The 18486-nt window shown below is 37.4% G+C and overlaps 1 protein-coding gene across 1 annotated transcript; it reads left to right on the top strand.

The window, feature by feature from the left end:
• Positions 1-4263: 4263 nt before the first annotated feature.
• On the top strand, positions 4264-16564 carry LOC123504502 (DDB1- and CUL4-associated factor 8-like). Its single transcript, XM_045255071.1, has 11 exons — positions 4264-4297; positions 6702-7313; positions 8047-8302; positions 9336-9594; positions 9989-10221; positions 11066-11240; positions 12498-12663; positions 12796-12926; positions 13650-13769; positions 14027-14149; positions 15588-16564. The coding sequence occupies exons 2-11, from the start codon at positions 6719-6721 to the stop codon at positions 15720-15722; spliced, it is 2193 nt and encodes a 730-aa protein (XP_045111006.1). The 5' UTR covers positions 4264-4297; positions 6702-6718; the 3' UTR covers positions 15723-16564.
• Positions 16565-18486: the final 1922 nt, after the last annotated feature.

Here is an 18486-nt window from a genome sequence, read left to right as displayed (position 1 = left end):
TACGACTTACGTGTTTGCTTACTTGTCCGTAGTGAAGTCATACTGGAAACTTTTGATCCCAGGTTAGCAATAATCGATCATTTTAGACTTTGGAGCATTAGCATGTTGAAGTGTTTCGCGTTCAACATCAAAGGGATTTTTCTATGTATGTTAAGCAGTACTTTTCATTATTTAAGACAAGATAAATATTTTTTTCCAAGATTTTATTAAACTTGCTTGAAGTAAAATAGAAATAGAGATTTGGATTTAGTGATTTTTTTTTTTCTGTTTGCCTAAAATATCAATATTGTTATCACTACTATCAGAATTATGGATTTATCGATTTATCGGTTGTCAGACTACTGCTACTACTACTACTATCAATACTACTGTGTCTGTCTTCTGCTACTGTCGCTACTACTATATACGTCTTTATGCATATTTTATTCACCGCCTCACCTCCCAATGCACTCCCAGACGTTTAGCTAAATATAAGAAAGAAGCGTTTGGGTGTCAGAAGATGTGGAAGAGTGTAGATAGATCTTGTATGGTATTGGAGTATGTACCAAGAAAGGGAAAAGTGTAACGAGGCGGCGGGAAATCACAGTGGCGTTAATCATTACCAGAGACACTCTCGTACCTGGCGACAAAACACTGACAGCGTGCTATCACATTTAGCGAATGCATGCAGGATCCTCAGAGTGTCCTCCCATCTGGCGCCTTTTTCCATTTCACACACTCATATTCAGAAACGCCTTGCTTTCTCTCCACGACAATTTTTCAGGTCCACAGAGACAATTAGGAGGTTTTCAAGCATTTCTGAATATGAGTCGTGCACTAGAGTTCGATGGATTAATAGCTTCTTTTTTTTCTATCATTTATGAGCTCCTACCACTATCGCCTGGCGTCCTCATCTTTACTGGTGGCTGATACAGTTCTCGTTGTGTTTGGTGTTTATTCAGAAACGCTCTGCTCTTTCACCGCGATTATTTTCCATGACCACAAAGATGATTAGCTGAGTTTTAAGAGTGTTTCCCAGTTAATAATGTAGAAATATTGTCATTCTGCTTCTAGAACTGTAAAACCATCTTAAAAAAAAACTGATCTAAATTTAAACACTTCAATACTGGGATATATTTGTCCCTTGAGATATGGGTACGATTAGACGATTTTATTATACATTAGGAATGGTCTATGGAGGTCAGACAATTAATAGCCAGAGTCTTCACCATTTTAATCTCCCACATGAGTTTCTGAAGCTGTATAAAATCACAAAGTAAGCAGAATGAATATGGAAACGCGTCAATATACTGAAGGGCTTAAATACAGCCTCTTGAGGTGAAGCGCAGAAGTGTTTGAGAATACGAGACCAGTTTGTCTTTATCATCTTGTCCAGCCAATACGCATCTATACTTCATGACGTGTTGCAAATCAATCATCTCAAAGCGAGGCGCCAGATACTTGTTGGTTTTAAAGTGGTGTGTGTGTGTGTGTGTGTGTGTGTGTGTGTGTGTGTCATCTGCCATCTTCGTCTACGTCCACAACAGGTTAGGTCTCTCTGTGTCCTTCTCTTTGTCTCAGTCTGTCGCTGTGTATCTGTCTCTGCCGCTATGTCTCTGTCTCTGTATTTCTGTCTCTTTTGTTTCTCTGCCTTTACGTGTTTATACTTCTATCATCGTCTCTCTGCAAGATAAAGTCACAGAAACAGAGAAGTAAAAAAAAAAAAAAGTTGAGACAGAGACACACAGAGAGACACAGAAACAGATACACAGAAAAACAGAGACAGAAACAGACAGAAAAATAGACACAGACATTGATACAAACATCGACAGAGCCACAGAGAACACAGACAGAGCAGAGAAAAGAGACAGAAACAAAAAAACAGATGCAGAGAAACAGAGAAACCAGTACACCGATATTTTACTATTCTTCTTTTTTGTCTTTCTATTTCTATTTTGTTCTGTTTATCTATTTATTTGATCTATCATTATGTTTCTTAATGTCAAGGGAGTCTGGCTGAGGAACGGCACGATCATTCCCCACGAATCAAATCCTCGTAGTTGCAATGAAGGAGGAGAATTGTCTTTAGAGGGCAGGCTGTCACACTGGCTTTGATGATAAGTTCACTAAACCTTAACGAGTGCTATTAGATCTTCCTGGGAGTAAATTATCGTTTTGACAGATGTTAACTATACTGCTTCCTCCGTGTAGTTAAACAATTAATTGATTAAATTATTAGATTAATTAATTAATCAGTTATTGTTATGGTTTTATGGTTATGGATGAGATTGGGATGAGATTAGCAGTGAGAAATGATGGAAAGCGTTAGTGTAACAATACTTATGTCAACCCTTGAATATTTTCGTTCTTTTTGGAGGTCCATGTTGGTGTTAGGGATAACTTAAACAGAACAGAATACGATGAACTTTGCTGTGTGAAAAGTTATACGCTCTTTCAAAGGAACCGACGTCCATGCAATGGATTTTTTTGTGTGTGTGTCCTTAGAAGGTTTCCCCTCTTGCATAAAGGAAAAGAATAGTATTTCCTCCCCCACCATTCTTTCCTACTTATTTCATAATATTTTATATCTTTAAAGCATTACATTATACCACTCTCTGTCCTCTCACTTTTCCATCCCTCCATCCCTTCTCCCCTTCTCTTTCCTTGATGTCGCGCGTTCAAACAACAAGTCACCCGTCTGAAAAGCCTCCCCAAAAATAACAACAACCAGTCGCCGCGGTCGGGGGAACAGTGATTATATAGCTGCATAATGGACCTCAGTGGCGCACGTCGAACGCCCGTAAGCAAGTCCGTGCTTTGACGAAAACAATGGAAAGTTATGGGAACCCACTTCCCCGCGACTCGGCAGTTCTGCCGAGTGCAAAGACGCTCAATCAAAACGCCCTTATGACAGGTCGGCCTTAATTGTCACCTGAGAGAAGTGGCAGTTCCCGATGGATATATAAACATATGCGTTTATAAAGCAGGAAAACATATTCTTATTTTTACTTAAAACACAGCATAAACTAATATCTACAGATCATCCTCTTCCTCTTCCTCCTCATCCACGTTTCATGACCCATCTGCACCCACGGCAATTTCTAAAAAAAAAAAAAAAAAAAGTCTTTGTTCTGGTACAAAGTCGCTGCAAAAGTCGCTGCAAACTGGCAGTGCAACTTTGCTTACTCCGACTTTTTCAAAACATTTGTGACTTTTGATTCTGCCACTTCTAAATTCATGGTATGGCAATGTTCGCAAAGTCGCAACTCAATGCCGCAGCTCCGAGCTTTATTGGGTTTGGTTTGTGATATATGCATATTATGAACTATAACGTGAACACCACCATTCTTTCCTGTCTTGCCAGCATTAACAAAGTTACTACGTATACTATCAATTCCTCTTGTGACCTTTTGTGATATGCAGTACATATGCCAATTCACTCCATGCATAACCGCAACGCACAGTCGCACACCGCCACTCTCTTCTGGCGTGTCAGTATTGATAGTACGTGTCAACTATGTCATTGTGGGGATCCATCTCCCAACCTGTCATTATATATTCACTTAATTGTTTGTATGATATGATCACACTATACTATGTGTCGTAACAAGGATGTCCCTGTTCCTTTGTAAAGACTTGTATGTTATTTCCTTATCTCATTATCTTTGATAGCTTTTTGTTGGTGTTCTTCAGATTTTTTTTTTTTTTCGTGTGTGATCGATTGGTTGTACATGATACACAATTACTTAATGTTGAGAGGACCATGTCTCAGCTATGGTGATCCGTTACTGCTTCCTGGTCCAGTGTCCCACTTCATTAGGTTCAGCTGGTCAGGTTTGGAGTTTGGGCCTGCTGCCCCCCTGTTATTAAGGTGTTATAACCCGCCCTGTAATACGATGGCTCATCCGCCAGGCTGCACAAGAAAATATTACTTATTGTAGCAAGAAACACATTTTGCCTACTATCAGTTCTAATTTATGTGATAATGATGAATTTTTTTATATACAATAAAACAATACTGTAAGCAAATGTTGATGCAAATAAGCATAAATTTCATATCCAGCGGTTCGAGGTTCTCCAATCAGCTGGGAAGGGAAGACCAACTATGCCAAGGCTCAGAAAACAAACTGATTTATAATCGTCACATAATTATTCAATGAGAACGAAATCTCTTGCATAAAGTTCTTTATACAAAAGTAAGTGCTTGTTATATTTTTTGTAGCTAATGACTGACCATAGAAGGAGTGAATAAGTAATAAGTGAGGAGAGGTGGAGACATGTAGCACTCCAACACTCCGCCTCACGACAACAAACGGAGGTGAGGACTCAGCTGTACCTCTGCCTGCCTACCTGCCATATCTTGCCCGTCTTTCCTCTTCCAGAATACTGTCCTGTCATTCTTCCAAACCTCAGGTGGCAACCAAACTCCAGAGGGGAAGTCAGGCCGCTTGCAAAGCCACGGTAGACACGTCTCAGTTGTTTCTCAATTTTACTCGGTGGTACATTTGGAAGTAATTTTATTTTATTTTCTAGTCTTGGCAGTGAATCTTTAGTTTAATTGCGTTTGATACAATGTGAAGTGCAGGGCCTCATTGTGTTTATCCCCACCGCTGAGCAAAATGAATGCACTCTTGTTGTCGTAGTAGTTGTTAATAACTCAATCTTCACAACATCATCATTGATGAAGTAGTTTATTACAATTACACCCGCTGTCCAGCAAGTGTAAGAGAAACATCACTGACTGGTAGATTGAAGTGGTGGCATGAGCTAGATGAGTCTTATTTGTATGACCTTTTGTCTTCTGAAGGGTCACTTAGCTTCAGAGTGTGGGAATAGTGTCTTCAAATAAGGTAAACATTCAGTTAAAGATGGTGGAAGTGCAAAGAAAGAAGGAAAAAAAATGACGTTGGAATAAGCCAACCACACGGTTTTTTTGGGGTTTGATTATAAAGAGTTAGGTTGACTAAGGATACTTAATGCAATCTAACCTATCATAATGAAGCATAAACTAACCAGACTTAATCCATCCTAAGACCAATAAGGGTTACTGATGAAAGTGTAACCCAGAAGAATAGTGAGGATCTACTTAACCCTGGTGTACAGCTGATACTTTGACACTATACAGGTCTGTGGTGAAGGTCAGCATGGTGACCTACCCACTACCATGGCAAGATGAGTCCATGAACTCTCCTTTATTGTGGTAGTACAGTTACGGCTGATCTAATTCACCGGAGCATGGGTGTCATTTTGGTGTGGTTGTTAGTTGTCTGGGTCTGTGTTTACTGTTGGTTCTTGCTACAGGTTGTGGTAATGTACGCTCAGTGCCTCCAAGAGTTTGAGCCTCTGGATGTGAAGTTTGGTTGGCTGTGGTGATAAACACATTTTTCTGGTTACATCATACTATCTTAATTGTGATAGGATTTAACTGTATGAATATCCTGTTGTGATCTTTTTGTGTATTGGTAACAATCAGAAGTGTGTGACTGCCTACACTTTGGTGGTTAACTTAGGGTATAAAAAAATTGCCATTGAATTACATATAAAACTAAGAAGTAGTGATATTCCTCCCATTTGAGTAAGAATGATCCTATTCTGAAGATTTGTATTTTTATTGTTATTTATTTTATCAAATATCTTATTATTTTTTCCTTAAGTAAAAACAGGCAAGATGGATTTTATCCATCTAATCATGCTCCTTCACAAATTCAATTGTATAAACATTAAAGGTTACCACAGTAGGGTCAACTAATTTCTAGAGATTTATGTGCACAATTTTACCTTTTGTCATGGATTCAGAATTGGCATCACAAGACTTTGTGTAGCACTAGCTGAACTGGGTTGTAAATACATATATTGTATAGATTCAAGTACTATAGTAAGACCAGAATAATTTGGCAGCCAATGTGGGGTCAGGATGTGGGTACAGCACTGTTATATTTCCTAAAACTATGCCAAACAACTTTTGGGATTCATCTCAAAGGTTTTAGAAATATGATAGAGAGTAAGAAGTTTAATTATCATGCAAATAATGTTACTGCACCTTATAATTTACACTGCTGCTTGCAGCCAACCAGCCACTAGTAACACTCTTAACCAGGCAGAGAGCATCCCACACAGAGGAGTCAGGATAGCCTTCACTGCATCACCAGGTGCCACTATGCAGGTGGAAGTAACTTACTAGGACTGATAGAGTAGTGGAGTGTTAGGCAAGGACATGTAAAGACTGTATGTACAGGTTTATATTTCCTCACTAGAGAATAGGGCACAGTTGTCTCGCATCTCACAGGATGCTTGAGGTATAGAATACTCCTCAGGCAAAGTACTGAGTGTTAAATGCAGCTCACATTGTCCACACAGATACACACACACACACATTTGCTGACCAGAATCACTCAGGCATCCCTGTAGAACACACAAGGTCAGGTATGGGCATCACAAACCTCACACCACAATGAGCCTCAACACAGCTATCCAGGAGAACAAGAACCCAGCCCTTTAACGCACACAAGAAGAACACATTATTCTAAAGGAATCCCAGCAGCAACAAAAACAATCTCTGATCAGATTTTTTTAATGTTACGTATGTCTTGCCTGTATCTAAGTGCCTACATTGTATATTTCTCAGTTTTTATTTATAGCTGTAGACTATGAATAATTTTGAGGTTAAACTGTGTCTTATCTGTGGTATTGCAAGCAGTAATGATTATTTCTTCCCCCATCAGTACATGAGGCTTCCCATATGGCTGAAGAAACCGACAACTCCCTAAAAGACTTGGTAGGGGGTGGGGAGAGTGGCTCTATCTCCAAAAGAAGAGACTCCAAAGGCTCTAACCCCAAAGAAAAGACCAACACCCCCAATGGAGCCACCACCACCACCACATCTGTCACAACCACCACCACCACCACCACTACTACAGGAACTACCACTGCCACTACCACCACCACCACCACCACCTCATCCACCAAGAGCAGGGAGCACAGTAATGCAGGAGAGGGGGGGACTGAAGGGGATGATGGAGACCCCCAGGCAAAACCCACAGGTGATGGTTCGTCCTCAGCAGGGAGCTCAGGTGGTCGGAATTTAAGGATCCGACCCCGAATCTACAGACCGAGGATGTCCGAGTCGAGCTCTGAGGACAGCGATGATGAGGCTGAGAAAGGAGCCTCCAGAATACTGAGGTCAGTGGTCACAATTACTGGTGGAGGGGAAGGAGCAGGGAAGGACTCTAGCTCCCCTGTCAATATGGAGCCTGCTGAGGAGGAGGTAGAGATGGAGCCAGCCAGTCCTGAAGGAATGGAGGTTACAGGAGCAAACACCCCTTTTGATTTCACAGGTGAATATTTGTTGTTGTTTTTATTTTTCCAGGGTTGATAAAGGTTTTGTGGATGTGATGACTGTTCATGAAAGTTGTGATCTCGTATTCTGATGCTTTGGACTTTTTGCCTAAGTGTCTTTGTCATAGATGTTATTTTCAGTGATTGCAGTCTTTGCATCAGAAGCTACTTTTTCTTAAGATTTATTCTTTATTATCATTATTATTATCATTATCATTATTATTATTATTATGTAAGAAGACCATTATCTTTAGAGCAAAAGATAAGATCTTTTCATTCTATTCTGTTCAGGAGAGTAGTGTGTGTGTAACTCCCTATATACATATATATGTGAAGCATACTCTATACATAGATGGATAAGGCTCTTATACACAGTTAGTATTTGTGAGGGTGAGACAAACTGGCAGAGATGGCTCAGCCCTTTTAGTTAGAGATGAGATGAGATGTGAAGTTTCCAGTCTCAAGGAAGGGAATTTCCAGGATCTGGAATGTTTTAAAGCAAGTTTCCAAGAAGGAGAGAAATGAGCTTGTGTTAGATTTGTGTATAGAGTTTAATTCTTTAGTTGTTCCTTTCTTCTTTGTCAGATTTTCTATTTATGCTTTAATCAGAGACACTTGTTTTACATGTGTAGAATTGGTGTTCATCGCAGGTAACAAACAATGTTTGATATCAGGTAATAAATAGGTGTATGCAAACATGTCTTGAAGAAGAGGTTTCACACATTCTTGCAGAGGACTCTCCCACCACTGAACGGCGGAGAGCTGCACCGGAGAGGAACCACGGACGTCAGACTATGTTTGGTGGTCTCTTTTCTGACACCGACTCTGACTCTGATGACACAGGACGCAGGCGGAGCATTGGTGACCATTTAGAGGACGAGTCACACCGGAAAGAAGTGGAAGCAGCAATCAACACAGAGCTGATGAGGATTAGACAACGGCCTAAGCCCAAACATGAATGGAATTTTGTTGAACAAACTCTAAAGAGGTTTGTGGGTTAATTACAATTACATGCTGCTATAGTGTGGCAGAAGGTTGCCTATATCTAATTTCATCTGGACTCCCAAAACAATATTAAGTCCTAAGTATTTAGATTCAAGCTGCTCAGAACCTAGGTGAAGAAATTAGCCATGTGTTAGTGAGTGAGGGAAGGTTGAAAGAAATGTTTGTTGTTATATTTATTTTTTCTTGTGAACCAAAGGCAATCCACCAGAAGATCACGCACTCACATTTTTGCCTCATATTATGTGCACTCCTATGAAATGAATAAACATTGTACTAATAGGCATTTACACTGTTTATTCATCTAATAACTATACAGAAGGTTATTCATAAAGTCAATCATTCAGTAATTGCAGTCCTTTATCTCTATTGCCTAGAAGTAGTGTTAAATACTGCCATACTTCTTTATAGGAATGAAAATATAATGGAAGTAGGTTTTAGTCCCATTATTGTCCATTACCATTGCTTGTCAGGATATTTCTTAGTCATTTGTATCTAAGTTTTCTGTTTCTTAACGAAAAACAAGAAAGTCAAATTGATAGAAGTATGAAAAACAAGAAAGTCAAATTGATAGAAGTGATGTGTAGGACTGATGAAGAGGGAAGGTTAAGAACATCCCAAAGAGAAATGTGGTGATGGTTCAAATGGAAGAATGGTTAATGGCATTCATAGTTATGCCACCTCATTACACTGAATTCTTTTATATAGTTAAATTTTTGTTAATGAATGTTATAATGTGCTGATCAAGAAGTGTAGGGAGGAATGGGTGAGACAGTATTGACATTGTAGGCAGATTGAAAGAAGCAGGAGTAGGAGTTAAAGGTAGTGATAGGACCACCACCATCACCATCACCATCTCAGGGAAAGTTGGTAGATGCTGTTGGGAAACGAAGACATTGTGAAGAGACATGGTTTTCAACTTTTCAATCCATTATATATATGGCAAAAAAATTCTTGTCTTTCAAATAATAAACCAGGTGGTGTTTTGATACTAACTGCCTTATTGTTCCCTTCGGCAGACAATTGGGTGGTCGAGCAAATCATCAAAGTTCTGTTCTGTTCAGCAATCACTACTACGACTCTCTTCATGTGCCCAAACGGCTGGAGCTCATATACAAAATGGAGTTTCATCATGGGTGTGTCAACGCGCTCAGTTTTAACTCCTCAGGCACACTGCTGGCTAGTGGCTCAGATGACTTCTACATAGCTGTTTGGGACTGGGCACGAGAGAAGGCCACCATCACCTTCAAGTCAGGTCACCATAATAATGTTTTTCAAGTGAGTTGTTGAGTATTGTTATAATCAACTCTTTGGTTTTGGTGTTTTCTGTGGATAATTTGGCAAAGATTGTCTTGGTACATTGATAGACATTCTCATTTTGTGTGTTATTAATTCCTCTGCTGCTGTCATTGATTCATATATACCTTTGTGCTTTTACTATGGAAAAGTGGCTACTCATTATATATATCTTTTTCTTATCTGTATGTCTATTTCTTTGACATCTCTCTTTTCCTTTTTAAAGACATAAATTTAACTTTTGTTTACAAATTTATTTATTTAAAAAAAATTCTTATGTAAGAGGGGAAATCTGGCCAAAGGTAACAAAAACGATCGAACAAAAAGGTTCACTTAGATTCATTAATTGATTTATATTAATTTCTTTTTATTTCAGAGTAAGTTCCTGCCTCTGCGTGAGGACACCCACATAGTGTCTTGTGCACGTGATGGACAAGTGCGCCTGGCTGAACTCTCCTCAGGGGCATACAAATCTACCCGCAAGCTGGCTAAACACAAAGGTCCTGCTCACAAGTTAGCCACAATGCCCACCTCTCCTCATGTAGTGCTTTCTGCTGGAGAAGATGCTGTTGTACTAAATATTGATATCAGGGAAGAACAGCCCAGCAGGTGAGGCTCAGGAATGGTAGTAGTATAGCCATCTAATATCTCAGGTAATTTCTGTTGATTGTTGTCAGTGTCTCTCTGGATGTAATTTTACCATTTTCTACCGATGAATAGTACCGTCTCGAGTTTTGTGCTTGTTCTCCCAAAGGCATAGCACTAAACTCAAGGATCAAGAAATTTAGGATATTGAAAACACTGAAAAGGCTTATATATCCTAGATCTATATGAGTGTGTGTGTATTTTGCCCTGGTGTTCAATGTGATGCAGTGATGTGGTTCTGCTGCATCTAAAACTATGAATTAATTTGATCTTCACGTGTTGTGATGCAGCTGTGTGATACCACTGGGTAGGATTACTAGCCTGGTATATAAATAGATAGATTGAATAGATTTTAGAATAGGAGTCTGTAGATTCATAAATTTCAATGAAAATCCACTATTTTATTCTCCATAACACATGTCCTTCATTGATTATAAATGAGGTGCTTAGGATCATATTGTACCAAGTGCCATAATACCCAATACTTTATTAGTACTTTTATTTTCACTGTTGAGTATCTCTATCTCTATTGTCAAATTAATCATCATTTCATCATTACTGTTTGTCATTGTTGTGATGACCATGAAATGTGATAGCAGAGATGTTACACATTATTTTAAAAGAAAAGACCATGGAATATTTCTTAGTTCCTGAGATATATGTGCTTCAGTGCTACCAAACTTTGGAGGTGATCTTCTCATATTTTAAAAGAGGGCACTTGGTACAGCATGATTGTAAGTGCCTCAAATAATATTTCAACATGTATTATGGCTTCCAACAGTGTCTACACTCCTTTTTTATCCTGTAGGGTGGCACTGGTCAAGAATTTGTCAGGGAGCCGCATCTCCTTGTACAGCATCCATGCACACCCAGTCAATGAACACCAGTTCTGTGTGAGCGGCCATGACCAGTATGTGCGTGTGTATGACCGTCGCTGTGCCTCCCTTAATTTTCCTGTGCTCAAGTTTTGCCCTCGACACCTGGTGAGTCTGCAGTGCTGTGTGAAGGTGCAGTGTAATTGCTGTGTGACCTAACAGTGCAGGGGGAAGGATTAGTAGCAATAATGAATAAGATATCAAACATTCTGATTTATTTGTGGATTATAAAATACCTGTTGCTTGAGTTCTACATTACCCATTTTATAAACCTCAAGTTTTTTTCACTGATCTTGAATTTCTTAGATCTCAAGTTTTATGTATGCCCTCCTTGCAAGATAAGAAAACACTGATTCATATCTATTAAATTTTCGACCCAGAATATTCATTCACCCTCTTCACCTTTTCTCACCTGCCATTTAAAGCATTTTTGTTTTGTTTACTAGCTCAGAGATATGCCTGTGAGAGATTTTTATGTGATATTTTGTTATTTTCTTTATTCAGTTATGTTCATTAATAAAAAAGCATTGTGTGGAAGTTTTAGAGATTGTATATACTATTATTATAAGGTAACAAACTAGTGATTTAATGGTGTTTAAAATTCCAGTCTTCCTTAAGATATAGATGTCAGAATTTGCGTAACTCCTCAAAGTGTAGATCTTTGAGATTTTACTGAACGGAGTCTGTATCATACTGGCTACGTGCCTACGTGATATGCTGTAGAAAGTGTAAGTAAGCTTCCAAGATTCAAAATTAATGCTAAAGCCTGAATGATTACGGGGTGGAATGTTAAGAAGTACAGTTGTGTCAATGAACTAAAGATGAGAAAGCAAGCAAGAGGGACATTTTAACAAGGAATCATTAATATGCAGTTTAAGATTTCTGACCCTACAAGCAAGTGCTAATGGACTCCAATGGCCATACCCACCTTCCTTGGATACACAGTTGAGGTTTTGCACTGGCTCATATGGTTTGCTCAGTACAGCTTCCAGTGTATAGGCTGATGTTGCATTGTTAAAAACTAAGTATGCCAGATATGAATTGTGAAAGGTTTTATTATTTGTTGTTGTTATTATTATTATTATTATTATTATTATTATTATTATTATTATTATTATTATTATTATTATTGCTATTATTATTTGTTTATTGTATTATTTTTAGAGGGATAGATTTATTATTTTCTATTTATTTATTTCCTATTCTTTCTTTCTTTTTTTTTTTATTTATTCATTTATTTTATTTATTTATTTATTTATTTATTATTGAGAGAGAGAGATTAGTATTTGTTAATTTGTTCAATGTTATCTGTATGAAGACATTTGTACATGTTTATGTATAATGTGCTGCTTTTATCTCCTGTAGTATGATGCCTCTCCTGCCCCGACTGTCACTTGTGCAGTGTACAGTGGGAATGGGGATGCCATTGTGGCATCCTACAACGATGATGACATTTATCTGTTTGATACAATGGCTTCAGAGGCTGCAGATGCGCTCCACAAGTATTCTGGCCACCGTAATAATGCCACAGGTGTGTTAGTGAATTGTAGAAACCAAATGAAAAAATAACAATGTTGCTCACTTTTTAAGAAAGATGACGAATATATTTCTCCTCCATTCCTGTAAAACTAGCAATTATTATCTGTTCAAATGTTTATTACAGTGAAAGGAGTGAACTTCTTTGGACCTGGGAGCCAGTATGTTGTGTCTGGCTCAGATTGTGGAAACATCTTTTTCTGGCACCGGGAGACGGAGGCCATTGTGCAGTGTATGCCGGGTGATGAGACTGGAGTGGTAAGTGAACAAGACAAGGCTACATGTGCTACTCATTCTTGCTGTGCCTTTCCTTTAGAAGAATTTTATGAGGAAAATGTGGAGTTTTCAGGACTAATCCACCTGATGTCACTGCTACTACATGTCCCCTAATGACATGAGCTAAATTATTGTTATAGCAAATCCCAGGTGTAAGTAGATGCATAGAACACTGATTATTATGATATGATTGAAATTCTGTATTGACTTTTAAATATCCCGTATGGATAATTCTGGGAGAATTAGTCAAAACATGAATGTTTTTTGTGATTCTCTAATAATACTGGTATTAATATCTTAAATATGGCATATTGCAAGTTTAATATCGTTAGATTTGAAATATGACGTCTGTCACGGAATGAATTAAACTCGTAACTCAAGATACCACACACACACACACACACACACACACACACACACACACACACACACACACACACACACACACACACACACACACACACACACACACACACACACACACACACACACTTATTCAAAATGTTTAGGACCAGAGTAAAATGTTAAAGGAAGCAGGTTTGAATGATATGGCTGATTGAGGATTTCGCCTCTTAGTTGTGAGCTTGTTACTGCCAGACCATGATGTATGAAATAGTGATCTAATTGTCTATTTTTATTGTGGTTTTATTCCTAAACTGATATATTCAGAACAGATTTCAGGTTGTGTTTGTTTTGATGTTGCAGGTCAATGTATTAGAGCCTCACCCTCACATCCCTGTATTGGCTACAAGTGGACTTGATGATGATATAAAAATCTGGGTGCCCACCTGTGAAGAGGACCCACAGCTGTCTGACCTTGAGCAGGTAATGACAAGAATGTATTCCTAACCATAGTTTGAAATTACATGAAAATCTTTTTGAGCAATCAACTTGAAGATCTTCAGTTGTGAACCTATAGTATTACTATGTCTTTGAAGAGAAAGCAAAACATTGTATACAGAACAGGAATTGGTTTTGTATGCCAAAAACTATTAACTTTTTCAATAATAGAAGATGCACATGTATAAACCTTAGAGCATCATGTGTTTAGTATCTGTTCATGGTTGTTCTTCATCTTGCAGATTGTCAAGACTAACTTGGAGAAACGGCACAAGGAGCGTAATGAGGACAGCAATGTTCTAGATACCGAGATGTTGATGGTGCTGTGGCATCACATACGTCGCACTGACCGTCGTCACCAAAGGGTAGGTCTGGTGCTTTACCAGGGAGAGTTTCTGGTGAAAGTAGCCAAATATACCATCTCTCGAAGGGTAACATTCAAACATTCTCCATTGATGTACACATGCCTTTTATAGATTTTCATTTTTATTGATAAGAATGTGTATTGTCAGGGAAAAGAATTTAAGAAAGGTCTACAACTGAATACAAATCTACACGTATCTACATATACATTAGATCTTCATTATTATAAGTGGTTTCGGGCTCAGAATTGACAGTGTGTAACAAGGACATTTCTATATAATTTCATGTGATAGTAGACATGCTGTTTTGAAAACTTGGTATCAGTATACACTGATGCTTGAGCTACACTTGATGCAGAGTTATAGAATTTTGGGGTGTAGGAAATGGATTGTTTGACACTGAACCCTTGCTAGTTCATCCGTAGTTTATTAAGATGGATTTTTACACGAATTGATAATAATGCTGTCACAAATATTAATATTTTTGTCATAAATTAATGTATTTCCCTCAATATATATATATATATATATATATATATATATATATATATATATATATATATATATATATATATATATATATATATATATATATCGGTGATGCACCCACTTGTGAAAGATATGTCAGCCATCTCATCTATAATTATGTCTCCAGCATAGTCTTGCTAATGTGTTTCTTATGAGAATGTTCTTATATATGTAGTAGTGTTGTGGTGTTGTCCTTTTGGATAGGTTTAGAAAAATAGTGACTGTCTACCATTGTGGTGATAAAACTGCCTGAAAGAAAACTAGAGAGAAAAGTACAGAAAGATTAATAGAAGTTACATTGTAGATGCTTTGAAGTTAAAGATTTGCACAGGTCACTCATCACTAATTCAACATCATTAGAGCAGTGCAGCTGTAATAATAAATGGAGGAAACCAAAATGGAATAGATTCCTTGATTTTGATAGTGATGCTAGCAAGTATTCATGGCCTCTAATTCTTCTTGTGACTTCATTTGCTTTGCAATGCTTTGGTCAACTTGCTTCTAGTTTTCTTGTACTGCCTCTGCTTTAGTATTGCAATGATTCTTCAACAAACAATAGTGGTGACAGGTTGGCACAGTTACTCAGGAAATTTGTAATTATGTCAGCCAAAATTAGTGCTGGATTTGGAGTGGAACCATATTAATGATGGCCAGATTAGTGATGGTCGACTTGTATCAGATTAACAAAAGTGGTTCACCGAAATCCTTAAGAGAGGGTGAGCAAGAAGTAATAAGGAATGCTAGATCACCAGTGGATCATCATATATGAAATGCATACTAATTATGGGAAAAGACGAGTTTAAGGATATAGATCCTAAGAGCTTCACTGTCCTATTGAGGATACATTCAGAAGTTCATATGCTTTGTGGTAACTGGTGTTTTTACAAGAAATCTAAAATGCTGTCATCAACAGATGGCTGAGGGAAGCAGCACCAGTAATGGGAGTGGTGTGGCAGGTGAGGGTGGCGCTGGCGGCTCCTCCAGTGATGACAGCAACGAAAGTGATGACTCAGAGTCCCATCGGGGTGTCCAGTGTGCCACCCACTAGTAGCATCAGGAAACACCATCACCTCCTACCTTCTCTGCCAACAACTTCTTTGGTTTGACTTATCTGTTCCTTAGTCAGTTTTTTAAGATGCTCTTAGTAAATACAATATTTAGAATACATTTGATCCAAAAAGTGTTGTAATGAGATTTACAGTCTTTATTTTTCAGATAACTAATGAAAAATTATAGTCACTTCCAAAGTATCCTCCATAGGCCATGGTGTATTACTGAATCAACCCTCCCACAACTAAGGCATATCCAAAGACTGCAAAGAACTATTTGTTATACCTATCTGCTTAATCTCCATCCTATTTGTGAATTAGCACCATATTCCAGCAGTAAAAGGCAAAAAAGAAGAATAAGAAGATTGGTGTAGTTTGGAATTCATTAATAATGAATATGAGCAGGATGCATCATGGGTGGAAAAGACAACAGATGGACTTAGGATAGTGGGATGACAATTTGGAGATACTGGAATGTAGGAAGAATAGGGAAGAACCAATGAAGAAATTAGCTAAGTTTTGCCAGGAGGGGTTAGAATAAACAGGCAGTCATTACAGGTGAGTGCAGAAGAATCATGGAGGTCAATGACATATATTAATTCCTGGTTTGATATTTGAACTGATTATACATGAAAATTCCATAAGTTGGCATTCATGGACAATATTATTGTGCACCTGTTGGAGGTTATGAAATGATGTTTGCAAATTTTTACACCACTTACGAGAAAACAAAAATCTAAACTTTAGAACATATTTTGCACATTATTTGGACATAGACCGAACCAGAATGACACCATTTATATCTTATTGTTGTGTTTATTAAAGTTTGTCAAGTAATACATTGATAGTGTTTCAATATCTGAATCAGTACTACCAGTGACTTTTCTTTTTACCAGCATTTAGGGAGTGCAGGAAATTAGAGAATTAGTTAGTTAATTCCAAACTGTGATCTCTCTTTTCATTTTATTTATATTTACTTTATTGCCTGACATGCTGTGAGTAATTTTTCATCAGTAAAATTTTATACACATTATAAGAGTTGTAAATTGGATTCTGATTTGAATAGAATGAGTTGACATGTATACAATAAACCCCACCAAAGGTTAATTGGGGGATTACCAGTTTTAGGTATGTCTGTATGTGAATCATGGGTAGCCTTAGAAGCCAAGGTGAAGAGCAGCACACACAGCAGGAGTTAAGTGGGTAGGAACACTAGTTGTGTGTGACGCAGCATGACAAAGGCCGTACAGAGAGTGGACAGTGTTTCCAGTGCGAATATGATTGTAAATGGCAGGTAGTTGCTCTTTATACACTGTATAGGGAAAAAATGAATATTTGTTATTTAAAGTATGGATTAGATATTCAATTTTCAAATATGCATATATATATATATATATATATATATATATATATATATATATATATATATATATATATATATATATATATATATATATATATATATATCCATATTTTCTGGTGAGCATCTTGAAAAATTCTTCTTGTACTGGCAGCATTGATCGTGTCACAGCAAACCACACGCGTCTCTTTCATTGGCACTATGCACCTCACTGCAGTTTCTTCCATTCTTGTAATTGTTTTAAAACTGAAAGTCGTTTCAGTCAGTGGTTGTTTTCTCCTGTTCCTTCATTTGGATAACTAAGGATAACACAAGATGTGATACTCTACAGTAGAATAGTACATAGAATAGTACATTAGATATGTATCTCACTCTTGTCCAATTTGTCTGATAGTCAAGGTATTTGGCTCAAACTTACAAAAAGTTTACTTTTTGTGTGTGTGTGGGTGTGGGTGTGGGTGTGTTACATATATATATATATATATATATATATATATATATATATATATATATATATATATATATATATATATATATATATATATATATATATATATATATATAGATAGATAGATAGATAGATAGATATGCCATGAGTACCAGATTTTTTTTCTCTTAGGAAAAGTGTCTATATGCAATAGATTTTATGCTATGTACTGTACAGTAATATAAATAATGCAGATAAGGTGTTTCTGTAAGGTCAGCCACATTGTCCACCTGTTACCCATGGTTTGTCCACCCTCATGTTGTCCACCTGGCTTCCTCTCATTCTTTTTTTTTTTTTTTTTATTTATTTTATTTATTTATTTTTTTTTATACTCCCTTTCTCCTTGTGCCTTCCTAATGAGTTGGGTGATCAACAGAAGGGGTGAGAGTGTGGGAGTGACCTCAGCTGACATCTGGGCCTCAGCTCATGGAGGACAATATTTATCGAGAGCAAACCACAACTGTTGCAAATCTGTCCAACTTGATCACATACTGTGTGATTTGTCTGTCTGTCTGTCTGCCCACTAGGAAATATGATATCTCTTGAGAAATTAATAGCCTCTTGTAATTACTTAAAAGAGAAATATAGCAAATTGGAAACTCGCAACCATCACATATTATTAATTGATTTCTATTAGTTTACATTTTAGAGATTTATGCATGAAAATATTGTCCATGTTTGGCCAATGTCTACTTGTATGACTTAAAAGATGTCATAAAAATTATAATTTTAGTCTTGTTTAGTCTGAAAAGGCAAGAATAGATAGAGATAGGTTTTTATCCTGTGATGTAACCTTGGTACAACACTCGTGATTTTCTTGTCTGGAATTTCAGTCTAGAAACTTTAAATTGCAGAAAGTATTGAATGTTACAGAAGAATGAATATGAGCACAATCGTTGCATGATTGTACTTTAGA

This window comes from Portunus trituberculatus, chromosome 16, assembly GCF_017591435.1.
Source record: "Portunus trituberculatus isolate SZX2019 chromosome 16, ASM1759143v1, whole genome shotgun sequence".
NCBI lineage: Eukaryota > Metazoa > Arthropoda > Malacostraca > Decapoda > Portunidae > Portunus > Portunus trituberculatus.
This window is presented reverse-complemented; position numbering and strand designations above follow the sequence as displayed.